This window comes from Passer domesticus, chromosome 23, assembly GCF_036417665.1.
Source record: "Passer domesticus isolate bPasDom1 chromosome 23, bPasDom1.hap1, whole genome shotgun sequence".
Lineage (NCBI taxonomy): Eukaryota > Metazoa > Chordata > Aves > Passeriformes > Passeridae > Passer > Passer domesticus.
Genome location: NC_087496.1, coordinates 6112920 through 6138248, shown reverse-complemented (window position 1 = coordinate 6138248; position 25329 = coordinate 6112920). Strand labels below are relative to the sequence as shown.

Genomic DNA, 25329 nt, shown 5'->3' with positions numbered 1-25329 from the left:
GGAGCGTTTCCTGCAGCAGGGCTTGGGACAGGGCTGCCAGCACCCAATTCCCAGCTGCTTCCCAGAGCCCCTCTTAGGGGGAGGCAGCGCCTGTGCCTGGTGGAAATACCTGTCCTTCAGTGCTGCAGGCTGTGGTTTCTCCGTGCCAGGGAATTCCAGGCCTGAGCTGGGAGGTGGAGCTGCCCCCTGAGCACACTGAGGCCATCAGGAGCGTGGCATCTGCCTCCTGTCCCCATGGCAGGGACAGAGCAGCCTGGCCAGGGCTGCAGCGCCCACTGCTGAGGAATCAAACTGCCCTGGGAGTGCAGAGGGGGACAGGTCTCACCTCCCAGGTGGAAAATCTTTCCTGCTGGCTGCTGGTCCTGCTCCTGGAGGGGCTCTGTGCTCCTGCCCTGAGAGTCCCTTTCCACAGGGGCTTCTCCTCCCACCAGCATGGGGCCACAAAGGGGGAGATGTGGCTCCAGCTTTGTGCCCCTTGAGGACATCTCTGGCTCCTCAAAGCAGCCATGAAAGCAGTTTTATTCCCCCAGGGAAGGAGAGGGTGGTCTGGGGCACAGGTGATTGTCACTTGGATTTTTTAAGATTTTCTAAGCCTTCTGATGTTTGCATACTTGTAGCAAACTTTCTCACACGCTTTCTGTAAACAACTTATTGTTTTGCATTCTTTTATGGAGGAGGAGAAATTTAATAAACTGTTAGTTTGTCTAAGTTTGGAGAGGTGGCACTGTCACCCTCCATTCCACTGTCACCTTTGGAAATCTATAAATGTTGGAGTGAGAAAATAAACTTCCATTTTTCCCTTGAAAACAACAGCGTGTCCATGTCGTGTTGTTTTGTGTCCTAGAACAACAAGTGGTGGCACTGCTGAGGGTCCTGGAGGACCAGCCACAGGTCATTAAAAATATATTTGCAGGGAATCCCACAGGTTTTCCTGCCATGCAGAGAGGTTCTGCTGCCTGCTCTGTCCCTGCAGCCCTGAGCACAGATGACAGAACCAGGACAGGCTCCCTCTGCCACTGTCCTGAGCAAGCGAGCCCCCAGGGGCACACAGCTATGGACAAGGCCACTTTGGGAAGGTCCCAGCTGGGGATTGAGGGATGTGAATGTCCCCGTGGCACTGGGCTCCATCCCTGCTTCCTCCCACCCTGAAATGACTCCCCAGCACTGCTGGGTGCTTCATGGCCACCAGCACGGGCCCAGCTGAGCAGAAAGGGGTTTGGCAGCCCTGAGGTCACCCCCAGGCCATTCCCTGCAGGGCTGGGACCTGCACAGGGGGAGTGCCCCAGGGCTGGGTGCAGAGAGAGCTCAGTGAGTCCCACCTGCCTTGTGCTCCGGGACAGGATGACTTAGGACCTCCATGAGGAGCTTGGCTACTTGTGCCCTCCCTGAACTCCTCAGCCTGGATCCTGCCCTGAGATCTGTCCCAGCCCCAAGCTGCCAGGGGGGTGGGGAAAGCTCTCCTTGGCTCAACAGATGGATTTTTAATTAATACTCTTGCCGGTGCCACTCATTTCCATATGTCTCTGGCGTTTAAGTGCTGTGGTGGGTGCGAGGTGTGAGTAACAGCGAGGAGGGAGCCAGGCGTGCTGCAGGGGAGCTGCAGGACCAGCTGCACCAGGGAGGGGGTGCTGGGGGTGAAACCCCGGAGGGACAGCCCCCTTTGTGACCAGCTGCCACCCCCCTGGCTGTCCCAAGCCGTGCCAGCCCTGGCTGTATTCTGTGCCCATGCTGGGGGGTCTGCCCAGGGCTCTGTGCAGGGCAGGAGCAGCTTTAGGGTGGGCTGGGCTCCCTCGGGGGGTTTGGCAGTGCGGGGGCTGTGTCCCTGGGGTGCAGGGGGGTGCGGGGGCAGGGCTGGCAAAGCCCGGGCTGCGCTCAGGGGTGCTCGGGGCCTGCTGGCAGGCAGCGAGAGGAAATAGGGCCGGTCCCTTTAAGAGGATTTTTCGCTGCCTGGCAGCGCTGCCCGCCCGGGCAGCCCATCCATCCCTCCATCCATCCTTCCATCCTGCCGCCCATCCCGCTCCCCGCCCGGCAGCACCGGGGCTGGCGGAGAGGGCCCCCCCGAGCAGCCCGGCCCGGGGGGCTGCTGGCCACCGCGGGGCTGCTGCTAGCCACTGCGGGCTTCCTGCTAGCCACTGCGGGCTTCCTGCTAGCCACTGCGGGCTGCGGCCGGAGCGCCCCCCGCCCGCCCTGCCCGCCCAGCCCCGCGGAGGGATGGGGAGGAGACCCGGGCCGGGCAGCGCCCAGCCCGGCTCCCGCCGCTGAGCGCCGCAGCCGCGCCGAACCGAGCCCAACCGAGCCGAGCCGAGCCGAGCCGAGCCGAGCCCGGGCCCCCCGGGCATCGCCCCTTTGTCTGCGGAGGAGGCGCGGCGGGGGCGCTGCGGGAGCGGAGCCGCCGCCCCGCACCCTGCCAGGTGAGCCTGCGGGAGAGCCGGGAGCCTCCGCGGGGCCGGGGGCGCTGGGGATGGAGGGGGCCGGGGATGGAGGAAGAGCATCCTCGGGCAAAGCCTTGCCGTCTCCACCCCGCGCCTCGGGGCTGGGCTAAGCCGCGGAGAGCGGCTTGCGGGATTTAGCGCTCCGCGAACGCCCAGCCGGAGGAGTCAAGGTGAGCCCGAGGGCGCTTCGAGCCCGCTGCCCCCCACCACCCCCCCGAACCCCGCTTTTCTGCACCCCGCGGGTGCTGGGAGCCCCCACCCCTCCTTGCCCGGGGCTGGGCTGGCTTCCCTCCAGCGCCGAGCGGGGTCTGCCCGCGGCGGGGGCTGGGCTGGGGGGATCTCCCGCAGCTGCCCGGGACCGTGTGTGCGCTGCAGCCGCAGCGAGCCGCTGCCCGCAGCCCCCTGAATGTAGGTTAGCGAGGCGCTGGGACCCCCGGCTGGGAGGCGAGAGGGATGCAGGGCACAGCTCGCTCCGGCACAGCCCGAGCTCCTTTTGCGGCTGCCGGGGGGATCCCCGAGCCTCTGGGAGCCCCTGGGAGCCCCTGGGAGCCCCTGGGAGCCGGGGCTCCCCGCCCTGCCCGCTCGGCATCCCCCGGCACCGCAGTCCCCCGGAGCTCGGCCGCGGAGCGCTGCGGGCAGGGAGGGCTGGGGCGGCTCTGACAGCGTCACGGCCCCGGCTCAGCGCCGGCCTGGCCTCCCGGGCTGTGCTGAGAGAGCCCGGAAGGTGAAACCGTGAGCTGAGGAAGGCAGAGAAGGGATGGCAGCAGCAGGGCCCCCTCCCTGCGCTGTTACGGCTCTCCCAGCAGCCCAGGGGACCCCAGGCGCTGTCTGAGGGTCTGATGTGCCCGGGGCTGCTCTGCCCCAGGAGCACCGCGTGCTTTGTCCAAGAAACCGCTGGAATCATCTGCTCCTTTAGGATTTCATACCTGTGTCCCACAAGGCCAGAGCAGGGCTGGTTCCTGGTGAGTCCTTGGGGACATCCAGGCACAGGGCAGGACATCAGCTCTCCCAGCTCCCTCCCTGAGCCCACCGGGACAAAAGGGACCGGGGCAGGGCCCCCCCGGGGCTGGGGGAGCTGAGCTGGACCAAGCCGCAGGAGCTGCATGAATTATTGACAGTGGAGCTGCACAAAATCCTGCTGCTCCTCGCCCCTGGTGCAGGCTCGGCTCCATCCCCAGCCTGATGCGGGTGCTGTCCCCGGCGGGACGGGGGGACAGCGAGGCCTGGAGCCAGCGGGAGCGGCAGAGACGGGGCTGGCTGCAGCGCCGGCAGGAGGGAGCCCATCCCCGTGCGCTCCCCACAGGGCGGCAGGATGGCGGAGAAGGGCATGGACCCCGCCTGCGTCTCCATCGCCCTGGAGGACACGGTGTGCCACGCCGGCCCGCCCGACGCCCCGCTGCTCACCACGCACCTGAAGAAGGTGGAGAACCACATCACGGAGGCGCAGAGGTTCTCCCACCTCCCCAAGCGCTCGGCTGTCAACATCGAGTTCATCGACCTGTCCTACTCCGTGCGGGAGGGATCCTGGTGGAGGAAGAGAGGTAGGAGCAGGGAAGGGCGGGCAGGGCAGGGGCGCTGCAGGGCTCTCCCACACCCTGGCCTCACCCTGCCCTGTCCGAGTGCCAGGGGGGTTTGCTCTGGGTGCCCGTGGGAGGAGGAGGCGAGGCTCCTGTGCTGGGCAGTGCCAGGGGAAGGCAGAGCGCATTCCAGGGAAACCTCTGGCCAGGGCAGACACCCTGGGCCTGCCGGGACGGGATGGGATGGGGTGGGATGGGATGGGATGGGATGGGATGGGTTCCCCAGCACTGCTATTCGGGGCAGGATGGATGGTTTGGGTTCCCCAGCACTGCTGTTCAGGGTAGGATGGATGATTTGGGTTTCCCATCACTGCTGTTTGGGGTAGGATGGATGGGATGGGTTCCCCAGCACTGCTGTCATGGCTGTGTGGGATGCAGCAGGACGCCCAGCCCCGAGCCTGGCAAGGAGAAGGTGTGGTTTGTGGGGGATTTCCTCTCCCCGGGCAGCCCCGGCCGTGGCCCCCTTCCCTGCGTGCGGCTCTGGCCGAGAGCTCGGGGAGGGGAGGGGGAGGCAGATGGCGGCTGGTGGGTGGTAGTCTGCTTTAATTAGCGCTCTCGGTTAATGGGATGCCAATCAGGCAGCCCGATAAGATGGAGGGTGAGCAGATCTGCAGGAGCTGAAGGCAGGCGGGGACGAGCAGGGACCGAGGTCACAGGGCTCGGTGAGGGGCTCTGGCAGCCAGCAGTGCCCGATGGGGCTCTGCCCCGCGCCCAGGCTGTGCAGCTCGGGAATCCGAGGCGCCCAAACGCCCCGGGAGCAGCCCTGACACCGCCGGGATGGTGCCTCTGTTTATCCGGGATGCTGAGGAAGCATCCCAGAAGGATCCATGGCAATCCGGGGCGGATTGTTCTCTAGCACCCAGGAGGGATCCGGCTGCTTGCCAGCGGGCCAGTGCCCTGCAGGGAGGGAGGGGGGGAGGCTCGGCAAGGTGGGAGCGAGCCGAGGGCTCCGGGGGTCCCGGGGGTGGCGGAGGGAGGGAGGGCGGAGGGAGCCGGCTTTCCTCCCCCGGTTCAGGCGGGGCTGGCGGGGGTCGCGGTGGCTTTGGCCACAGCCCCCAGCCCCGGCTGGCCCGCGGCGCTGAGCAGGAGGTTACTGGCAGTCAATGAACGTGAGTAACCGCTGCGCAAGCTGCAGTGGCGCCGACGTGAGCAGCATGCGCGGTGCGGAGCCGCGGGGGGAGCTGCCGGCTCTGCTCGCCCCTGGCCACCCTGCGCAGCCCCCTCCCCTCCTCTGGCCGCCCCTCTGCCCGCGGGACCCCTCCTGCTGCGGGGTTCCGAGGGGTGCGGGGGGCTGCGGGGCTGGGCGACCTTCCCTGGGGGTGGACGAGCCCAGGGCTCGGGGCTGTCGGTGCTCCGTCCCTGGGCTTGCCCCAGATGGGGTTTGTTGTCCTTGCCCCACAGCGGCTGTCCCCGTGGGGACACAATTCCACAGAGGGATGCTCAGGCTCGCTCCGTGGGGTTATCACCCCCAAAAGCAATTCCTGTCCAGCCAGGGCTCCATTTCAGGGGCAGCTCCTGAGAGCCTGAGGCTGTGCTTGTTCCTTGCTCCCGACACATCATGTTCCCTCCGCCAGAAAATGCTAATCAGCCGCGTTTAAAGCAGAGATAATTCCAGGTCTGATTAGCAGCGGCTGCTGCCGGGTGCCACGGCGTGAATGCCAATGAAGGCAGCAGCCGGATGGGGAATTCTGCCCCCTCCTGCTGCCCTGCTCCCCCTGCCCTTGGGGATCAGCATCTGAAGACATGCCCAGAGCAGTGTCACAGGGGTAATCTCCCTCAGCAGCTCTGTGACCTGACCCCGGGATTTCCCTGCTCGTTGCTGTGATCCAGGTCAGGAGCTTCCTCAGCACAGTGGGATCAGCCCAGGACCAGGGGCAGGGGTGGTGCTGGAGGTGGCAGCTGCTGTGCCAGGGGATGCTGATGGGGCACACACAGCCCCTGGCACGGCACACGGGGCTCCTGAGGTGCCCCAGGAGCTGGCATGGCACGGCAATCCCTGCCCTGGGAGGCCAAACCCCGCTGCTCTGTCCCTGCAGGGTACAAGACCCTCCTGAAATGCCTGTCAGGGAAGTTCTGCCAGCGGGAGCTCATTGGCATCATGGGCCCCTCGGGAGCTGGGAAATCCACACTAATGAACATCCTGGCTGGCTACAGGTGGGTCTGGGGGTTCCAGGGGGGCTGGGGGTGCAGGGCTGTGCTGCAGCCCCCACGCCTGCCCCGTTCCTGCAGGGAGACTGGCATGAAGGGGCAGATCCTGGTGAACGGGCGGCCGCGGGACCTGCGCACCTTCCGCAAGATGTCCTGCTACATCATGCAGGATGACATGCTGCTGCCACACCTCACCGTGCTCGAGGCCATGATGGTGAGCTCCGGGGACATCCTGTGGGCTGTCTCCTTGTGGGCACTGAGCTCACACCGGCCTCGGGCACCTCCAAGGGAACAAAACCCTGCTGCCCGTGCTCCCTTCATGCTGAGCAGGCGGGGCTGGAGCCACGGAGCAGCCAGTTCTGCTCCCTACATCTGACAGCCGTGTCTCCCTGGGCATCCTCTCCCTGCAGGTCTCTGCTAACCTGAAGCTGAGCGAGAAGCAGGAGGTGAAGAAGGAGCTGGTAAGGGCTGAGGAGGGTGAGCCCAGACCCCCTCAGCTCTCCCCAAAACGGGGACAAGGGGAGCAGGGCACGGCAAGGGTGAAGGGAGGGGGCAGGATTGGGATGAAAGTCCATGAAAAACCCTGTCTGTGTGGCAGGTGAACGAGATCCTGACGGCCCTGGGGCTGCTGGAGTGCTCCTACACCCGCACCAGCTCCCTGTCGGGGGGGCAGCGCAAGCGCCTGGCCATCGCCCTGGAGCTGGTCAACAACCCCCCCGTCATGTTCTTCGATGAGCCCACCAGGTGAGGCCTCAGGGGCTCCCAGCACTGCCCGCCCACCTGGGCAGCCCCTGCTGGCGTGCCCAGTGCACTCTGGTGCCCACTGTGCCCCTGGGGATGACGCTCTTCTGCATCTGAGGGTGGACACGAGGGGAGGCAGGTGGGGGCATCTTGAGGATGTTCCTCTCCCCCTCTCAACGCTCCCCTTGTCTCTCTGCTGTCTCTTCCTCCTCCTGCGTGGCCGCAGCGGTCTGGACAGTGCCTCCTGCTTCCAGGTGGTGTCCCTGATGCGCTCCCTGGCTCAGGGGGGCCGCACCATCATCTGCACCATCCACCAGCCCAGCGCCAAGCTCTTCGAGATGTTCGACAAGGTTTGGCCTGGGGCAGGGTCCCTCTGCCCCCAGGACCAGCAGAGAGGCCATGGCAGGGGTGGGCTGCAGGCTGCAGAGCTGGGGCTTTGTGGCCTGTGTCACCGTGGGCCAGGGAGGTGGCAGGAGCGGGTGACAGTGCCCTGGCTGTCCTGCACCTGCCACATCCCAGCTCTCTCTTGCAGCTCTACATCCTGAGCCAGGGCCAGTGCATCTTCAAGGGCGTCGTGACCAACCTCATCCCCTACCTGAAGGGGCTCGGCCTGCACTGCCCCACTTACCACAACCCTGCTGACTTCAGTGAGTGCAGAGCGTGGCCAGCTCCAAACCCAGTGCCCAGCCCTGGGGGCTGCCCGAGGGAGAGATGCCTGTGCCCCTCCTGCCGGGTGCTGGCGGGCTCAGCACCTCTCAGGGCTCCTGTCCTCCTCCACAGTCATCGAGGTGGCCTCAGGGGAGTACGGGGACCTCAACCCCGTCCTGTTCCGCGCCGTGCAGAACGGGATGTGCACCATGGCTGAGAAGAAGAGCAGCCCTGACAAGGCAGACTCGTCGTGCCCCACGTGTGGGACGGTGAGTGGGGCTCAGAGGAGCCTCCAGTGCCAGCAGGGTCCCCGTGGGGTGAGCCTGAGCCACGTGCTCTTGCAGGATGTGGATCACATCGAGAGCCACACGTTTGCCACCAGCACCTCCACTCAGTTCTGCATCCTCTTCAAGAGAACCTTCATCTGCATCCTGCGGGACACGGTGAGGCCAGGAGGGGCTGGGCTTGGCCTCTTTGGGGGCTGGCAGCCACAAGGAGCTCCACGGGCCGTGCTCTGCCCCCTTGGGGTGTTTTTGGGGGGCAGCCCTGCCTTGCTGAGCCCCGCTGTGCCCGCAGGTGCTGACCCACCTGCGGTTCATGTCCCACATCTGCATCGGGGTGCTCATCGGGCTGCTCTACCTGCACATCGGCAACGACGCGGGCAAGGTCTTCAACAACACCGGCTTCCTCTTCTTCTCCATGCTCTTCCTCATGTTCGCCGCCCTCATGCCCACCATCCTCACCTGTAAGGAGCCCCTTGCCCCCGAAATCCAGCTCTGGGGGTGCCCCAGCTGCGTGGCAGAGTGGGGGTGCTGGGCAGGGTGTGGGGAGCCAGAGGGAGCGGGCAAAAGGGGCAAAATAAGAGAGGAGAGAAAACAAATTAAAAAACAAGGGAAAACCTCTTTGCCTGTATTGCAGTTTTGGCCTTTATTTGGCTATAATCTGGCTATTTGACCCCTGTTGGCTCAAAGCAGAATGCTGGAATTTTAATATTTTATTTTTTAATCTGAGAAAATGTGTGTAATTCTGTAAAAAGCCCCACACAAGCTGACTTTTCCACGTGGAATTTCCCACATCACTCACTGATTTTTTTCCCCAAAGAAGGTTTGGCCACCCTCCCATGCTGCAGGCAGGGGGTTACCTGGTGCACCCCCCTTCAGGGCAGTGTGAGAGGGGCTGGAGCCCCCCGGGGCAGGGAGCTGCTGCCTGCTCACCCCTTGTTTCCCTGCAGTCCCCCAGGAGATGACCGTGTTCCTGAGGGAGCACCTGAACTACTGGTACAGCCTCAAAGCCTATTACCTGGCAAAGACCATGGCAGACGTGCCCTTCCAGGTGAGCTTCCCGTGCGTTCTGTCACCACCCTGGCGCTGATGTGCCACCCTCGGCACAGCCACTCCCTGCCCAGAGCCCCAGGCTGGTCGTGGCGGGGTGGGGATGGCCGTGGGGCCCAGCAGGGCTGTCCCTGTCCCCGTGCAGGTGATCTGCCCCATCGCCTACTGCAGCATCGTGTACTGGATGACGGGCCAGCCCCCCGAGGCCACGCGCTTCCTGCTCTTCTCCGCCCTGGCCACCGCCACGGCCCTGGTGGCCCAGTCCCTCGGGCTGCTCATCGGAGCTGCCTCCACTTCCCTGCAGGTCTGGCGGGGCTTTGCCTCCCTGTGCAGAGTTGCCCTGTGACAGTTTGGGGTGAAGTTCTGCCCGGGTGGGCAGGGAGGTGACCCCCAGTGGCCTCTGCTCCCCAGGTGGCCACCTTTGTGGGACCCGTCACTGCCATCCCCGTGCTGCTCTTCTCGGGCTTCTTCGTCAGCTTCAAGACCATCCCCACCTACCTGCAGTGGAGCTCCTACGTCTCCTACGTCAGGTGGGGCCCAGCTCTGCCCAGAGCTCCCGTCCCGGGCTCCCCTGGGGCCCCTGGTGACCCTCAGGTGTGCTCTGGCCCAGGTATGGCTTCGAGGGGGTCATCCTCACCATCTACGCCATGGAGCGCGAGGACCTGGAGTGCCTCGAGGACTTCTGCCCTTTCCAAAAGCCCATCAAGATCCTGCAGGAGCTGGACGTGGAGGAGGCCAAGCTCTACCTGGACTTCCTCATCCTGGGCATCTTCTTCGTCATCCTGCGGCTCCTGGCTTACCTGGTGCTCAGGTACAAGGTGAAATCTGAGAGATAAAGGGGCCGCGGGGCCCCGGTGCCGTTCCCGGGCCTGGCCTGCTGTGAGAGATGTTCTGCAGATGGACACGGTGCTCCTGCAGGTCCCGGACCGTGGCGGAGGCACTAGGAGGTGCCAGCCAGGCCTGGCTCAGTCGAGAAGGGTTTTGAGACATCTCGGAACTGTTTTAACCTTTCCACACACTCTTCATTGCAAAACGTTTTGTACAGCCCTGGCATGTGCCACTCTCCCCCCCAGGACTGACGAGCCCCACGGAGCTTGGGTCCCCTCCTGTCCCTGCCTGGCGCTGCCCTGGGGACACCAGGGACAGTCCAGCCCAGGGCTTTGTGCCGAGGAGCCTGCTCCGTGCTGGGCTGGGAGGAGAGAGCTGCAGAGCTGGAAGAGCTGCTGGTGGCCCCGTTCCTCGTCCTGGCCAGTGCTGAGAAGAGCCCAAAGATGCCATAGGTGGAGTGCACAAGGCTTTAGAGTTTCCTGTCGCTGTAGCCACAGAGATTGCTGCATCCCCCTTTCCTTTCTGTGCAAATATTCCTTTTTTTTTTCCCCCCTTTTTCTTTATTTTTTTCCCCCACAAGCCCCACTGCATCCCAGCAAAGGGAGCAAAGAGGCAGAGAAGGACTTGGGGCTCTGTCTCAGACTCCTGCTGGGACATCACCCTCAGAGATGGGATCTTCAAACCAGGGTCTGTGGGAGCAGGACGGTGTTCTCAGACCTCGGGGAGTCACATTCAGTCCCTGTTGTCTCTGGGGTCTGAGACAGGAGGCTCTGAACCAATTCAACCAACACGGAGAGAAGTGACTTGGATGGAGCAAGGAGGATTTGGGTTCCCACACGCTGCCAGGAGGCTGAAAAACGGGGCTGGGCTCAGCTGTGTCACCCTGGAGGCTCTGCTGCAGGAGGAGAGCTGGCCCTGAGCCCTTCCCTGCAGCCTCTCTCCCCCAGCTCCACTGGGGCTGTCTCAGCAGGACGGCATGGACGAGCCTCGCTCAGCACCGACTGTGCAAGGAGGGGACACCAAGGACACCCGGCCTGTCACAGTGCCAGCCCCAGGGTGACACTGTGCAGAAGGGGGTCCCGGCAGTGCCTGAACTGGAAACAGGTGAGATCCCAGCTGGTTTGTTTGCAGTGGGTGACCCGGACACCGGGAAGTGACTGGCACCAGAAGGTCCCTTTGGCACTGGTGTCTCTGGTGGCTGCTCCAAACTCGCACACCCCGCAGAGGGAAGGCAGTTCAGCACCTTGCTGGCTCTCCAGAGGAACTGAGCTGAGCCCAGAGCTGCTGGGGCATCGGCACATGCTGGGAACACAGCACCCTGCTCACCTGCACAGCACAGCTCCCTGGGCGTGCTGGCACCGGGCTGTGAGCGTCACCCACGGATGTGGCAACCCGCAGGATTCTGGCAAGCGTGGACGTGGGGGAGGCAGCCCTGCCCCACCCTGGCAGGCTGGCCCTGGTTCAGGTCAGCCTGGGGATCGTGCTGCTGGCACTCTGAGCCGCCAGGGATTGCAGATTGCCAGATTCCAGCAGAATCCTGGACGCTGGTCTTTGGTTTCGCTGGCTCGGGTTGGGGCTGCGCAGCAGAGTCTGGCTGGCCTGACACTGATGCTGGCACTCAGCAAGGCTGAGTTTCCCCTGCCTGCAGGGCTTCGAGGAATGTTTGGCCGTGGGGCTGTCCTGCACTGAGGGTCTGGAAGCAGGACACACCCTGCTGCCCTTCCCACGCTGAGCATCGGGGTTTTCCCCAGGGCTGTTGTCTGACTTTTCACTGTCCCTCACAAAGTCCCCCCCTGCTCCTGGATCTTCCTCCAGTGCCGTGCTCTGCAGTGGAGCTGTGCCAGCTGGAGGGCTGCAGTGCTGCCACCCACAGCCACAGGGGCACGGAGGAGTGGGGACAGTCCCTGTGCCTGCTCTGTCACGGGGTGCAGGGAGCTGGGGGATGTGGGGTGTCACCCTCGTCCATCTCCTTGTCCCTGGAGCTGTTGGGAATGATGCCCTGCTGCTGCCCTGCTCTTGGGCTGGGACGAGTCCGTGCTCTGCTGGGCTGAGGCTTTTCCCTGGGTGGATCCTGAGGTGCAGGAGGTGGCACTGGGGCAGCTCTGCACAGCTCCTGCTTCCCCCCTGGCATTTGGGGCTCTCATGGTGGGTCCTGTCCTCTGCCCCCTGGGGGTGCTGCCGTCCCCAGCGCCGTGTCCTTCACCCAGCACACCTGGACACCCCTGTGCCATCACAGCCAGGGCCACCACCCCTCCCAGGAGGACCAGGACAAGAAGAACTGGTGTGTGGAGCAAAGGGGCTCCCAGCAGGCACCAGTGACTGCCCCTGGCCGTGTCCCCCATGCACAGAGAAGCTTTGTTGACCAGGCTCTGCTGCTTGCAGGCTTCCCCAGCTCGGAGCAGCACTGCCAGGGCAGGTGGCTCCCACTGCAGGGCCCAGCCTGCCTGGGGTGGGGCAGCTGGCAGCACCCCCGGGATGTCCAGGAGGGCTCAGCACAGCCTGTGCCCGTGAGCTGCAGTGTCCCAGCTCGCCAGGTACGTGGCCACTGCGGGGCAGAGGGCCAGGACAAAGCCTGGAGCTGCAGGATGGCTGTCCCCGAGCTGGGCAAGGGCTCTGGGGAGTGGGGGTGATGGGGCAGGCTGCTCGTGCCCGGGGCAGCAGGACACAAGTGAATGTGTTGGTGTGAAGGGGGTGATGAGAGGGGGAAGTGGCACAGGGCAAAGGCACCCTCGGTGCTGCCTGAGGAGCTGAGACTGTCCTTTCCCTGTCCTCAAGGACAGCCCCAGAGGGGTGGAAGGTGCAGGGAAATGAGAGGAGGAGAAGCACGTTTGCACTGAGCCCGAGGCTGGCAGGGCTGGGCTGGGCACCCCGGGGTTTGTGGCCTGGGTGGTCCCTGCCCTGCAGGAGGGGTTTTCTCTGCCCAGGCATGGCAGAGGGACGGCGTGCAGCCACCCTGCTCCAGGGGGCCCTTAGGGAAGCAGCAAGGATGCACTTTATCAGAGCAGGGAAGCGGAGCCGTGGGCGCTGCTGGCTGCAGGAATGCCCCGAGAGAACGCGTCTGGATAATCACGAGGAGCGTGATGGAGGAGAGCAGGCTTCTTCCCCCACACCTCCCGTCCCCTCCTGCCCCTGCCCTCCCTTGTGATGCACTTTGAGTGGATGAGGGTGGGGTTCAGGCTGTGGCTGTGGCTCGCTGGGAACACCAGCTGAGCCTCAACCCACCAAAAACTGCTCCAGCCCCTTTGGCCCACGGCTGTATCGGGTTCTGCCTCTCAGGGGTGCTCTGGTGGCAGGCAGGCAGGCAGGGGCATGGCCACTCACCTCCATGCATGTCCAGGCCACCTCTGTCACACGCACAAGAAGAGCAAACGCTTCATCACCTGGCTGGGGTTTGCTGGAGGGGAGACTGGGCTAGAACAGGGAGGGGATGGGGCTTCTGCCAGGGTTTCACCCCTCTCCCAAATCAGGCAATAAAACAGTGTTTCCTTCTCACTGTGTGTGGACACCATTTGTCCTGTCCCTCTGCACGGGCAGCCTGGGCTCTCTGTGTGTCCCTGCCACGCTGGACCCCGTGGTTGTCCAGCCTTGGCCGTGCCAGGATACCAGGCTGGACACTGGGGGCACGTGTGTGTGATCCAGGGGGGCACCACGCAGGGAAGTGCAGGCGTTGAAACTCACATTTCCACACGAGCACGGGTGTGAGCTGCTTCCTCCCTGGGACAGCCTGCCAAAATAAGATGCAGGTACCAGCTCAAAGGCCGAGGCAGGCTGCTGGCACAGCTCTGTTGTGGCAGCTGCCCCGGGGGGCATTTGCCCAGGTCGTTCTGCCTTGCTGGGAGGAGGCTGTGAAGCAGGACCAGGGCACAGCTGCAGCCTGGCAGGAACCAGGCAGGGTGGAGGTTCCCCTGGGCTCTGCACACGCAGGTAAGTGCCCCGCAGGGACGGGGTGCCAGCTGCCAGCTTGCTGCTCGCCATGCCCAGAGGGTCCCGGGAGCTGTTGGGCAGGAGGAGATGCTCTGGTTTGTGTCGGTGTTTCCGAGATGCCAGCTGTACTTGTTGGGTTTCACACATCAATAAAACTTATATTTATAGTGTACTGCCTGGCTGTCTCCCTTTCCTGAGAGCCTCGAGGGGGGTGTGGAATTTGGGGCGCAGCTGTGACCCCTCAGTCCCAGCGCCCCTGGGTGGGCTGGCACTTCCAGGACAGCACCCAGGGGCTGAGAAGAGTGCGTGTGGCCCCGGTGACACAGCTGTCACTCGCTGGGTGGCCAGGGAGGATCTGCCGGCAGCGGGAGGGCAGGTACAGGTACAGGTGTGCGTGTTTGTGCGTGTTTGTGTGTGTTTGTGCGTGTTTGTGTGTGTTCAACAGGCACAGCCAGCACAGCCTCCCCCGCTGGGGAGGGATTCCGGCCGGAGCAGAACGCGTCCGTGCAGCTCCGGTTGCACAGCCGGGCAGCAGCTGGGCACGCACAGCCGCCAGATGTGGCCGGAGGCCATCCCCGCCTGGCAGCACATCTGGTAAGAGCGCAGCTCCCCGATCCTGCCTTTGGGAGGCCGTGGGGAGTGCGGGCGTTCTGCCAGCCTCCAGCCGCTCTCCCACCCTGCTCGGGGAGCTGGCAGAGCTGGGTGCTGGTGTTGTGCCAGCCTCCAGCCGCTCTGCCATGGTGTTCAGGAGCTGGGAAAGCCGGGTGCGGGTGTTGTGCCAGCCTCCAGCCACTCTCCCATGGTGTTCGGGAGCTGGGAAAGCCGGGTGCGGGTGTTCTCCCAGCCTGCAGCCGCTCTGCCATGGTGTTCAGGAGCTGGGAAAGCCGGGTGCGGGTGTTGTGCCAGCCTCCAGCCGCTCTGCCATGGTGTTCGGGAGCTGGCAGAGCCGGGTGCGGGTGTTCTCCCAGCCTGCAGCCGCTCTCCCGTCCTGCCCGGGGAGCTGGCAGCGCCGTGTGCGGGGCGGGCCAGGGCGGGATGGCGTTGCAGGAAGTTCTGCCTGCGAAGCAGCCGCCCCCGCAGCGGAGCCGTGCCCGGGACAGGCAGGGCAGGAGGCGGATGGGCAGCTCCGGGCAGATCGGGCGCGGGCAGCTCGGCGTTCCCGGCTGGAATCCGGCAGGACGAGGTAACCCCGGCGCCGCTCCCCGCCCCGCCACGGCCTCGCCATGGAGCGGGGAGCCGGGAGGGCACAGCGGCGGGGGCACCTCCGCCCCCGGGACACGGGGGTCCCCGGAGGGGTCCCTGGAAGGGCTCAGCGGCAGCTCAGGGCCCTCGGCTCAGCAGAGGGGCTGGGAAGCAGGCAGGGGACAGCGTGGGGTTTGTTTCCTGCAGGGGCACCGAGGTCGGGACACCTGTGTTCAAGGTCAGCTCCTCTCCCCCCGTTCCTGTGCCTCAGTTTCTCCACCTGGATCGCATAAAGAGGGGCTGTAAACAGCGTGGCGCGTGGGAGGTGTCAGCGAGTTGTCACCCTGCTTGTCGCCTCCTCTCGGCTGCGGTTTGCTTATATCTTTCTCCTCCCATTCTCTGCCTCAGTTTCCCGGGATGTTGGGGGCTGTGAGTGCTGCCCGGGCTCCTGAAGGATCGCCCTGCTGAGCCCTGCTGGGGCGGGAGCCTGAGTCAGCGGCAGCGCAGCCGGTTCTGCCGGGCTGGACCACGCTGGGGCAGGTGAGGCTGGGCAGGGTCCTGCTGCAGCCCATCCCGCAGCCCCCTGTGCTCTGCTGAGCCCCCTCGCCACCCCGCTGTGTTTCAGGTGGAGGATGTCCCGGGCCATGCAGTGCCAGAGCTGCCTGCCCTGGGGCAGCTGGGCACGGCTGCCGCGGTCCCTGGCGGGGACAATGGGGACCCGCAGCGTGTCCCTGTGTGCTGCTGCCGTGCCAGGTGAGCCGGGCGCTGTGCCTCGGGCACTCAGCCCTGTTGGACACCCCTCCCCAGCTGTGCAGGGCAGTGGGGCACCCTAGCAGGGTGGGGTTAGCCCTGCTGGGTCCCTGACCGTGTGCATTCCTCCTCCCCAGCAGGCGGTGCAGGCAGGTGTTTCCTCAGGAGGATCCTTCGCCCAAGCAGCATCTCCCTCCCCAGGTACAGTCAGTGTCACACGGCTGGGGATCTCTGTCACAGCACCTGGGTGGCTGAGCTGGCTGCCTTGGCAGCAGGGACGCTGCTTTGCTTCCACCTAGACAAACACCCAGTCCCACCTCCCTGCCTGCTCTGACTGCAGCCCACCTCCCCTGCCTCTGCACGGCTTTTCTGGGAAGGCACAGCCCGTGCCTTGCTGACCTGCCCTCACCTCCCAGCCGTGCCCCTACCCTGGCCCTGAGCCCTCCCGTGGTGTGGGGGAAGGAAGGGGTGAGCTGGCTCCTCTCAGCACTTCCCACAGCCTCGCTGGTGCTCTGCCCGCCCTGCCCCTGGCGGGGTTTGGAGCTGCTCCCTGTGAAACTCCCCTCCTCCTGCAGGGGCTGTGTTCACTACCAGGGAGACTCCCAGGACAGCTCTGCCCAGCCCAGCTCCTCTCACCATGCTCAGTCCCAGCTGAGGAACGTGGCTTTTTCTGGTGAGTCTGCAGCTCTGGTCTGGAGGGAGGGTCCTACCCAGCGGGGTGGGGGCAGCTGCTGTCCTGGGCAGGGTGAGGGCTCCCCATAACTGGGTGCCGTCCCCTCTCTGCAGTGGCTTGGGGCACGCAACTTCCCCAGTGCCCTGCCAGTGAGCAACCCTTGTCCATGTCACCTTCCTCCTTCCAGGTGCCATCAAGAAGCACCAGAAGAGCCTGTCTGCGTGGTTCAGCCACCAGCCCAATGAGGAGAGGCAGTTCGGCCCTTCCTTCTCTCTGGATGCCGTCCACGTGGACCCAGTGATCCGGGAGAGCTCCCTGGAGGAGATTCTGAAGCCCTCCCCCGATTTAACCATCCAGAACCAGCTCCAGCAGCCCTGTAGGAAGGTTATCAGCCTGCACAACCTCTTTGACGCGGACGCCTGCGGGCGGCAGGTGAAGAACGTGGTGCTCTACGGCACCGTGGGCACGGGCAAGAGCACCCTCATCAAGAAGATGGTGGTGGACTGGTGCCACGGGCGCCTGCCCCACTTCCAGCTGGTCATCCCCTTCTCCTGCGAGGACCTGTCCCACAGCCATGCCCACGTGTCCCTGCGGCGCCTCGTCACCAAGAAGTACCAGCACCTGCGGGACGTGGTGCCAATGCTGGAAGCTTCCAACCTCAGGGTGCTCTTCATCCTCAACGGCCTGGAGCGCCTCAACCTGGATTTCCGCCTGGCTGGCACGGAGCTGTGCTGTGACCCCAACGAGCCCGTGCCTCCCTCTGCCATTGTGGTCAACCTGCTGCGGAAATACCTGCTGCCCGAGGTCGGTGTTGCCCTGCTTCGTGCTGGGAGAAGGTTGGGGGTGAGCCCTGAGGCAGCCCAGGGCTGTTGTGATCGTTGTTTGCAGTCCAGCTTGGCTGGGAGCAAGCAGGCAGCCTCTGTTCCTGGAGGGACCTGCCAAGGTGGCCTCGTGTCACTGGTGGGATCTTCGGGGGGACCTGGTAAGGTAATGAAGGCTGTGATCTTCCAGACTTCATTTATGTCTAGGAGGCCTGGGAAGGTAATGAAGGCTGTGATCTTCTAGACTTTATGTCTAGGAGGAAATGGGGAAAGTTCTTCTGTCCCCTCTGCCTGGGCCAGGTTTGATCCAGGCCCTTTGTGCAGCACCTTGTGAACCCCACCCTGCGGACGGGGTGATCCTTGTGCACCTCTCAGTGGGTTGTGCCCTGCTGAGCAGCCCCAGCCTCATGCCCCGCTGTGTCCCCAGGCCAGCATCATCGTCACCACGCGCCCGTCGGCCGTGCGCCGCATCCCCGGCAAGTACGTGGGGCGCTACGCCGAGATCTGCGGCTTCTCCGACACCAACCTGCAGAAGCTCTACTTCCAGATGCGCCTCAGCCAGCCCGGCTGCTCCGGAGAGGAGAGCCAGCACCGCCGCTCAGCGGAGCAGGAGAACCTGGTGGAGATGTTGTCGAGGAACCTGGAGCGCCACAACCAAATAACGGCTGCCTGCTTCTTGCCCTCCTACTGCTGGCTGGTGTGCACCACGCTGCACTTCCTCTACTTCACCAGGACGGTTCCTCCCAGCCAGACCCTCACTGGCATCTACACCAGCTTCCTGAGGCTCAACTTCAGCGGGGAGGTGCTGGACAGCACCGACCCCACCCACATCTCCATGATGAAGTACGTGGCCAAGACAGTGGGCAAGCTGGCCTACGAGGGGGTGATGTCCCGCAAGACCTGCTTCTCGGAGGAGGACCTGCGGGAGTGTTTCGAGGTGGAGATGAAGACTGAAAGCGAGCTCAACCTCCTGGAGGTTTTCCGCAGCGACGTCTTCCGCTTCTTCCTCAGCCCGTGCGTGCAGCCGGGCAAGGAGCACACCTTTGTCTTCACCATCCCCGCCATGCAGGAGTACCTGGCAGCCCTGTACGTGGTGCTGGGCGAGAAGAAGACCCTGGCCCAGAGAGTGGGGAAGGAGCTGTCGGAGGTCCTCGGGAAGGTGAGCGAGGACGTGGCTGTGGTTGTGAACATCGTCTCCAAGGTGCTGCCCCTGCGCTTCCTCCCCGTGCTCTTCAACCTGCTCAAGATCTTCCCTCGCTACTTCTCCCGCGTGGGCGGCAAGGACAGGGACACCATTGCCCACACCATGGCAGAGGAGCTGTTCAAAGAGGAGGATTACTACAACGATGATGTCTTGGACCAGATCAACTCCAGCATCCTGGGCGTGGAGGGCCCCATGCGCCACCCCGATGAGGCCCCGGATGATGAGGTCTTCGAGCTCTTCCCTATTTTCATGGGAGGCATCCTCTCCCGCCGCAACCGCGCCATCCTGGAGCAGCTGGGCTGCTCCATCAAGAACCTGGCAGCTTTTGAGATCGCCAAGGCCATGAAGAAGACGGTGATCAGGAAGGGCCGCAGGGGCCTGCCCCCCTCGGAGCTCATGGACTACCTGTTCTTCCTGCACGAGTTCCAGAACGAGCGCTTCACGGCCGAGGCCATCCGCTCCCTCCGCGCTGTCAACCTCTCCTCCGTCAAGATGACCCCTCTCAAGTGCTCTGTGCTGGCGTCTGTCATGAGCACCACGTGTCACGAGGTGGAGGAGCTGAACCTGACCTCCTGCAACCTGGACAGCGGCAGCTTGAGGACCCTCTTCCCTGTCCTGCTGCGATGCAAAGCTCTCCAGTGAGTACCACCTCCTCACTGCTCAAAAATCGGGTTTTTTCTCACCTCTGCCCGTCACAGGGGTGGTTTAGGAGCCTAAGCATGGAAAATTTAGGAAAGGGCATGTTTATCCTCAGTGCAGACCTAGGGAACTACAGCTTCCAACATGCAACGCTCCTTGAGCAGCCTTTCTAGGGCACTGCATGCTGGGATTTGCAGTCCCAACTCCCGCAGGAATTTTTGGGGAGTTCCCTGCAGCTGGTACAGGCTGGGCGGGCTGCCAGCTGTCCTGGCAGACCCGGGTCCCTCGGGGAAGTTACCCGGCATCCCCGTGTCGTTAGCTCTGTGCGGAGTTTGCTGTCCCAGAGGTGGGAGTCTGGGCTGTGCAGATGTTCCCACAAGCGTTCCAGGTTTGTGGAGCTGCAGGTCTTCCTGCCGCCCAGGTGGTGGCGAGACGTGCTCAGCACAGATGGATCGGGCTGTGCAGCTGGGCTGTGCCGCACTTCCTTCCTCCAGATGCTCAGGAGGGCTTGATGGAGCCCTGATCCCTCCTCTGACCTTCACCCACCTCCTGAAGACTCCGCCATCCCCTTCCCCTTGCCCTGCTCCTGCTGGCACTGGCTCTGCTGGCTCATGCTCCGGTGCAGTGTCACTGTGCTCCTTTTGGGAGAGGAAACCTGGACTGGCCTAGTTTGGGGAGCCCAGGGAGGATGGTGATGGGCAAAATGGAGCGGGCAGGGCTGCCAGGCTCACAGGTAACAGCCATTTTGTCCCTTGTCACCCCCGTGCCTTGCTCTGCACCAGTCTGCAGCTCAACAGCCTGGGCGCCGACGCCTGCAAGGAAATCCGTGACCTGCTCCTGCATGACAAGTGTGTGGTGAGCAGCCTGCGGTGAGTACGGCCCCCGCCCTGCATGACACTGCCCCCAACATGCCTGGGCACTCCCTGAGCTCCCGTGTCCCCCAGGCTGGCCAACAACCCCGTGGGCGAGCAGGGTGCTCGCTACCTGGCCGAGGCGCTGGCCGGCAACCGCTCGCTGGCGCAGCTGTCCCTGCTGCACACCGCGCTGGGGGACGCCGGCGCCGAGGCCATCGCCCAGCAGCTGGCCCAGAACCAGCACCTGCAGGAGCTCAACCTGGGCTACAACTCCCTGACGGACGCGGCGGCCCTGCGCGTGGTGGAGGTGGCCAAGAGGCACGAGACGCTGGACAAAGTGCAGTGAGTGTGCTCTGCCACGTCCCCGCCCTTCTGCCCTGCTCTGTGTGCCTCTGTCCTTCCCTCAGCCCTCACCAGGGTCTCCTGCTGCTTTCCCAGTCTCTACTTCAACGACATCAGTGAGGATGGCAAGAGGGCTCTGGACAGCCTGCGTATGGACCGGGATGGTGTCAGGGCTCTGGTTTTCCTCACGGCGGGCACCGACGTCTCCGATTACTGGTCCCACATCCTGAACGTGGTGCAGAGGAACCTGCCCTTCTGGGACCGCGAGCGGGTCCGGCAGCACCTCGCCCTCCTCCTGCAGGACCTGGAGAGCAGCCGCAGCCAGACTGCCAATCCTTGGAGGAAAGCCAAATTCCTGCGAGTCGAGAGCGAGGTCAAGAAAATGCTGGGGAAACTGCAGGATGGGAGCCTCTAACCTGCTGCCCATCCACCAGCCAGGGTGGGGCAGTGGAGTGTGCCCAGCAGCACATTCCCTGCGCCCTTACCCACCTGGAGATGCTGGGTGGATGGTGCTGTCAAAGGTGCTGGGTGTGTGGGGCTCAGCCTCATCTGCACGTGAGGCTGAAGTGTGGGAATGGCACAGAAACCAGGCCAGGAGCAAATGGGACTTGTTCTTCTGGGCTTGTGGAAAGCCAGCCCCTGCACCCCAGCCAGGGCAGTGGCAGGGAGCAGGACTGGGGCTTGTCTGTGAATCTTTTGGGAGCATTAAAGTGCACCTCTTCATTTCCACTGACCACACTAGTACCAAGACTTGATCTCCTCTTCGGCCCCTTCTTGGGGGAATGTGGAGCCACCACTCCAGCCTCTGGAGTGGAGGGTTCTGCCATTCCTGGGGGGAATGTGGAGCCACCACTCCAACCTCTGGAGTGGAGGGTTCTGCCTTTCCCCACCTCACAGCACTGGCGTGGAGCAGCCCACCTCTGCTCTAGTGCTGATCCAGTCATTCTCCCCCCACTGTGTGTCCCCCTGGAAGCCACCAGGAGCTGTCCCCAAGCTGGGTGTCCCGGGGTGCTTGTCCCCACTCCCAGCTCTGGCTGGCAGTGCCCTGGGGCTGGGAGGGCAGGCGAGACTTGGAGCTGTTTAACCATTAAACCTGGGGCGTCTTGGGGGAGGCGGGGACACTTCCCTGCCACTTCACCCTGTACCTTGCTCCCTCTGGCAATCCGTGCAGCCATGAAGCAAACAAAAGGTATGTGCCGGGGAATCCTCTGGAGACCCTTCCCCACACACACAGGCCCTGCTGCCGGGTGGAGCAAGGCAATGGCAGAGCCCAGGCAGCCTGTGGAAGGAGCCAGAGGCATGCAGGAAAATGTCTCCTTGTGGGGATGCTGGGAAGGCACCCTGGGTTTGGGGTGCCTTGTGCCCAAAGAGGTGTGGAGGGGTTTTATGGGGGGGTGTGTGCTGGGGAAGGTCTCTGTTTCCTTCTCTGGGGTCCTGCTGAACCTTCTCAGCCCTCACTGAAGAGCCCTGTGAACCCCCAGGGCTGGCCCCATCTGCTTGGCCCTGCTGTGCCCACGGGACCTGAGCAGCAGGTCCTGCTGTTGGGAACACAGGAGGACAGTGGTGACAGGGCCAAGGAGCAGCCTGTGCTGAGAGACAGAGGGGCGTGGGGGCTGTGTGGGCTTGGCAAACCCCCTCACCTGGATGGAGGGCTCAGCCTGAGAGTGGACACGCCTGCAAGAGTGGGGTCTGCTCCCAGCCCACCCTCCTGTGCTGACCTCTCCTCTCCCTCTGCAGGGCTCGAGGGAGACAAGATGTCCATCATGTAAGTGCTGATCTCCCCTTGACCAGGGGCTTTGTGGGGCTCAGGAGAGATGTGGGAAGTGGTCCAAGAGGGAAATCCCCTCTGGCTTTCCCCAAGGAAAAGGAGGCACAGGCCCAGTTGGCCCTTTCTGGGAGGAACAGGCTCCCCAGGGCTGGGGAGGCAGAGGCAGGGCCATCCTGCACTAACGCGGCCTCTCCTGCCCTTTATCATTTCAGAAAATTTGAATTTAACCCCAAAGTTGGGATCGACAACCCAGCCTTGACACTGACTGAGGACACGGGTAAATACACGCCCTCATCTCCCAGGGTGTCCCTGTGTCTGCAGGGGGCTGTGGCACCCGGGTGTCCCCATGTCTGCAGGGGGCTGTGGCACCCGGCTGTCCCTGTGTCTGCAGGGGGCTGTGGCACCTGGCTGTCCCTGTGTCTGCAGGGGGCTGTGGCACCTGGCTGTCCCTGTGTCTGAGGGGGCTGTGGCACCTGTGTGTCCCTGTGTCTGAGGGGGCTGTGGCACCCGGGTGTCCCTGTGTCTGCAGGGGGCTGTGGCACTGGGGTGTCCCTGTGTCTGCAGGGGGCTGTGGCACTGGGGTGTCCCTGTGTCTGCAGGGGCTGTGGCACCTGGGGTGTCCCTGTGTCTGCACGGGGCTGTGGCACTGGGGTGTCCCTGTGTCTGCACGGGGCTGTGGCACTGGGGTGTCCCCGTGTCTGCAGGGGCTGTGGCACTGGGGTGTCCCTGTGTCTGCAGGGGCTGTGGCACTGGGATGTCCCTGTGTCTGCAGGGGGCTGTGGCACCTGGCTGTCCCTGTGTCTGCACGGGGCTGTGGCACTGGGGTGTCCCTGTGTCTGCAGGGGGCTGTGGCACTGGGGTGTCCCTGTGTCTGCAGGGGGCTGTGGCACTGGGGTGTCCCTGTGTCTGCACGGGGCTGTGGCACTGCTGGGATCCTGAGCTCTCTCACACTGGGGACCTGTGGGAGGCGAACACAGAAGGGATGAGCAGATCCCCAGCCCAGGGTGGGCTGCAGAGCTTGTGTGAGGATCCCTGCAGGGCCCTGCTCACGGGCTGTGCCCCCACACAGATGGCGAGGGTGTGGGGGAGCCCCGCTTCTACCTCCTGAGCAAGGAGAGCACAGAGAGCTTCGGCTTCTGCCTGCACGAGGAGCTGGGCTGCCAGGGCCACGTCATCCGGCAGATTGAGCAGGGGGGGGTGGCCCAGCGCCGGGGGCTGCAGGATGGGGACCGGCTGCTCCAGGTCAATGGCCACTTCGTGGACCACATGGACCACCTCAGGGTAAGCTGGGAGCATCCCACGGGAACGCCTGGTGCTCCCCAGCCAGGGGCACAGGGGATGCATGAGCCCAGCTGACGCAGAGTTCACAGCCTGGCTCCTTCCAGGTGGTGCAGAAGATCAAGGCCAGCGGGAACCAGGTCCTGCTGGCGGTGCTGGATGGTGACTCCTACGAAGCAGCCAAATCCCTGGGCAGGGACCTGTCCCAGATGCTGCCGGATGACATCCGCCCGCGCCTCTGCCACGTCACCAGGGACAAAAGCGGCTTTGGCTTCAGCGTGTCCTGTCCAGAAGGTAAAGCAGGATGCTGCCAGCACGAGCCTCCCCGTTGTAGCTCCTCACTCACCCCAAAGTGCCCCTCCTGCTCCTCCTGCAGGCACCAAGGGCACCTTCCAGCTGTCGGTGCTGCAGGACGGGCCAGCGGACAGAGCGGGGGTGCCACCGGGCTGCTGGCTGCTGGAGCTGAACGGGGACAGCGTCAAGAGCTACTCGCACACACAGCTCACCAGAAAGGTGCCTGCTCCTGCCACGGGGGGCGAGGGATGGGGCTGAGGGTGTCACTGAGCACCTGTGCTTGCCATCCAGCTTAAGCAGAGCGGCAACAAGGTGACGCTGCTGGTGGCCTCCAGCGCCGTGGAGGAGTTCTATCGGCTGCGGGGGCTGCGGGTCACGGCTGCCTTGGCAGACACCTCCAGGCTCCCCTTCAAGGTCCGGGAGCTGCACCTGGTGAAGGGTCCCGCTGGCTACGGGTTCCTGCTCAAGGAGGATGACTGCAGCTCGGGAGGAGTAGGTGAGGGGGCTGAGAGGGGCGGTTCTGAGGGCTGGGGAGAGCTGACAGCTCTGTGCCTGCACACGGGGGTCAGCAGAGCCAGTTCCCCTCTGCAACCTCTGCCCCTCCCTGTGCCCCGCTGTGGCAGGCCAGTTCCTGTGGGAGGTGGATGTGGGGCTGCCGGCCGAGCAGGCAGGGATGAAGGAAGGGGATCGAGTGCTGGCCGTGAACGGGGAGAGCATCGAGGGGCTGGACCACGAGCAGACCGTGCACAGGATCCGCGCCCGGGAGGACCGGGTGACACTGCTGGTCATCGACCCCGCTGGGGACGCGTTCTACCACTCGGTACGTCCTGGGGGCACTGCCTGGGGAGCCCTGGGGTGCTGAGGCTGCACGGTGGGATGGGTGTCCTCCACAGGGGCTGTGTGTCCATCCCTCTTCTGCTCTTCCAGATCGGGCTGTCCCCCCTGCAGTTCTTTGGGGACAGTGACCCCGCCTCAGGCTCCTGCACGCCCTCGCTGCCCTCTCGCAGCGGCTCTCCTGCACTCTGTGACGTTGAGGTGGCACCCAAGGGACCTGTGTCCTGGCTGATGGCTGCTGCCAACAGTATAGAGATCATACAGGTAACTCCTCACAGCCTGGCAGTGCTCTGAGTGCTGCCACCCTCCTGTTCTGCCCATCCTAACATTTCCTGGCACCTGTGGTGCTGCCAGGAGGAGGCTGCGTGGTCCTCTAGCCACAGGGGCCAGGCAGAAAGACCTCTCCAACCTGTGTCCCCGCAGAGCCAGCGCCAGGAGGAGCACACAAAGCTGTGCCAGGCATTCTGACAGCCCAGGAGCCTCGGGACAGGCTCTCCAACACAGCACCTCCACCCAGGCCACGTCCAGCCCCTCGGGCCTCAGCACTGCTCAGCATGGACCCTGCACGAGCAGCTCCTGTGTCTCATGCCTGGCTCACAGCATGACACTCCCAGGGACTCGTCTCTGCTCACCGAGGCTGACTCAGAGCTTTTATCAACCACAGTGGCAGCTCCTCGTAACCCGACCACAGACCTGTGTCTCTGCCTGCCCAGCTACCTCCAGGGATTCCTCAGGACATTGCACTGAAGCCCTTGCCCAGCTCCAGGCTCTGGGAGTTTCCCAGGAGAGCTGAGGCTCTGCTCTCTGCACCACGACCCAGGGGACTTGAGGGTTGGCTCAGATCTGCACGTGCATGGACATCTCTCCTGTGCTTCTCCTCTCATCCTCTCCCCGAACTGTGGACAGAGAGTGTCCACCACCCTGCACCACCCTTTTGGGGTGATTAAAGGACAAATCCACACTGCTGTGTGTGTGGGTAATGTTGTGGACAGCACTGCGACCTGGCAGCACATCCCAGGGCCAGATCCATCCTCTCTTCCCAAGCCTGGAGTTGGGCAGTG

General features: G+C 64.1%; 3 protein-coding genes across 10 annotated transcripts; all 3 read left to right on the top strand.

Annotated features, from left to right (window-relative positions):
* Positions 1-1934: 1934 nt before the first annotated feature.
* ABCG4 (ATP binding cassette subfamily G member 4) lies at positions 1935-13801 on the top strand. 3 transcript variants are annotated; one of them, XM_064397559.1, is made up of 15 exons: positions 1935-2411; positions 3736-3973; positions 6046-6163; positions 6239-6371; positions 6568-6618; positions 6756-6901; positions 7125-7248; positions 7431-7545; positions 7679-7815; positions 7891-7989; positions 8123-8291; positions 8778-8878; positions 9023-9181; positions 9289-9407; positions 9488-13801. In XM_064397559.1, the coding sequence occupies exons 2-15, from the start codon at positions 3745-3747 to the stop codon at positions 9711-9713; spliced, it is 1926 nt and encodes a 641-aa protein (XP_064253629.1). In that variant the 5' UTR covers positions 1935-2411; positions 3736-3744; the 3' UTR covers positions 9714-13801. The 3 variants fall into 3 exon arrangements, with proteins under 3 accessions (XP_064253629.1, XP_064253630.1, XP_064253628.1); XM_064397560.1 differs by lacking the exon at positions 1935-2411 and adding an exon at positions 2451-2602; XM_064397558.1 differs by lacking the exon at positions 1935-2411 and adding an exon at positions 3375-3394.
* Positions 13802-14131: 330 nt separating this feature from the next.
* NLRX1 (NLR family member X1) lies at positions 14132-23008 on the top strand. Of its 5 annotated transcripts, XM_064397557.1 has the most exons (13): positions 14551-14812; positions 15220-15351; positions 15437-15564; positions 15699-15762; positions 16137-16234; positions 16422-17038; positions 17483-18897; positions 19681-19767; positions 19843-20094; positions 20191-20467; positions 21832-21859; positions 22075-22139; positions 22932-23008. In XM_064397557.1, coding segments are annotated over exons 3-12 (2961 nt in total). In that variant the 5' UTR covers positions 14551-14812; positions 15220-15351; positions 15437-15443; the 3' UTR covers positions 22077-22139; positions 22932-23008. The 5 variants fall into 5 exon arrangements, with proteins under 5 accessions (XP_064253624.1, XP_064253627.1, XP_064253626.1 ...); XM_064397554.1 differs by lacking the exons at positions 14551-14812; positions 21832-21859; positions 22075-22139; positions 22932-23008 and adding an exon at positions 14132-14223 and having other exon boundaries at positions 20191-20825; XM_064397556.1 differs by lacking the exons at positions 21832-21859; positions 22075-22139; positions 22932-23008 and having other exon boundaries at positions 14554-14812; positions 15702-15762; positions 20191-20825.
* On the top strand, positions 20365-25229 carry NHERF4 (NHERF family PDZ scaffold protein 4). 2 transcript variants are annotated; one of them, XM_064397562.1, is made up of 10 exons: positions 20365-20467; positions 21832-21859; positions 22075-22139; positions 22932-23143; positions 23248-23434; positions 23517-23653; positions 23726-23930; positions 24058-24254; positions 24362-24532; positions 24692-25229. In XM_064397562.1, the coding sequence occupies exons 2-10, from the start codon at positions 21849-21851 to the stop codon at positions 24734-24736; spliced, it is 1230 nt and encodes a 409-aa protein (XP_064253632.1). In that variant the 5' UTR covers positions 20365-20467; positions 21832-21848; the 3' UTR covers positions 24737-25229. The 2 variants fall into 2 exon arrangements, with proteins under 2 accessions (XP_064253632.1, XP_064253631.1); XM_064397561.1 differs by lacking the exon at positions 20365-20467 and adding an exon at positions 20590-21283.
* The last annotated feature ends 100 nt before the right edge of the window (positions 25230-25329 follow it).

What these genes read in the sequence shown, in the direction of transcription:
- NLRX1 (XM_064397554.1), top strand. Translation starts at nt 15,444, where the DNA reads ATGTCCCGGGCCATGCAGTGCCAGAGCTGCCTGCCCTGGGGCAGCTGG. An exon ending in CTGCGATGCAAAGCTCTCCA is followed by an intron (nt 18,898 to 19,680) that starts GTGAGTACCACC and finishes GCTCTGCACCAG; the next exon opens with TCTGCAGCTCAACAGCCTGG. An exon ending in TGTGTGGTGAGCAGCCTGCG is followed by an intron (nt 19,768 to 19,842) that starts GTGAGTACGGCC and finishes CGTGTCCCCCAG; the next exon opens with GCTGGCCAACAACCCCGTGG.
- ABCG4 (XM_064397559.1), top strand. Translation starts at nt 3,745, where the DNA reads ATGGCGGAGAAGGGCATGGACCCCGCCTGCGTCTCCATCGCCCTGGAG. An exon ending in AACATCCTGGCTGGCTACAG is followed by an intron (nt 6,164 to 6,238) that starts GTGGGTCTGGGG and finishes CCGTTCCTGCAG; the next exon opens with GGAGACTGGCATGAAGGGGC. An exon ending in TCTTCGAGATGTTCGACAAG is followed by an intron (nt 7,249 to 7,430) that starts GTTTGGCCTGGG and finishes TCTCTCTTGCAG; the next exon opens with CTCTACATCCTGAGCCAGGG.
- NHERF4 (XM_064397561.1), top strand. Translation starts at nt 20,590, where the DNA reads ATGCTGGGTGGATGGTGCTGTCAAAGGTGCTGGGTGTGTGGGGCTCAG. An exon ending in ACCACATGGACCACCTCAGG is followed by an intron (nt 23,144 to 23,247) that starts GTAAGCTGGGAG and finishes GGCTCCTTCCAG; the next exon opens with GTGGTGCAGAAGATCAAGGC. An exon ending in GGGACGCGTTCTACCACTCG is followed by an intron (nt 24,255 to 24,361) that starts GTACGTCCTGGG and finishes CTGCTCTTCCAG; the next exon opens with ATCGGGCTGTCCCCCCTGCA.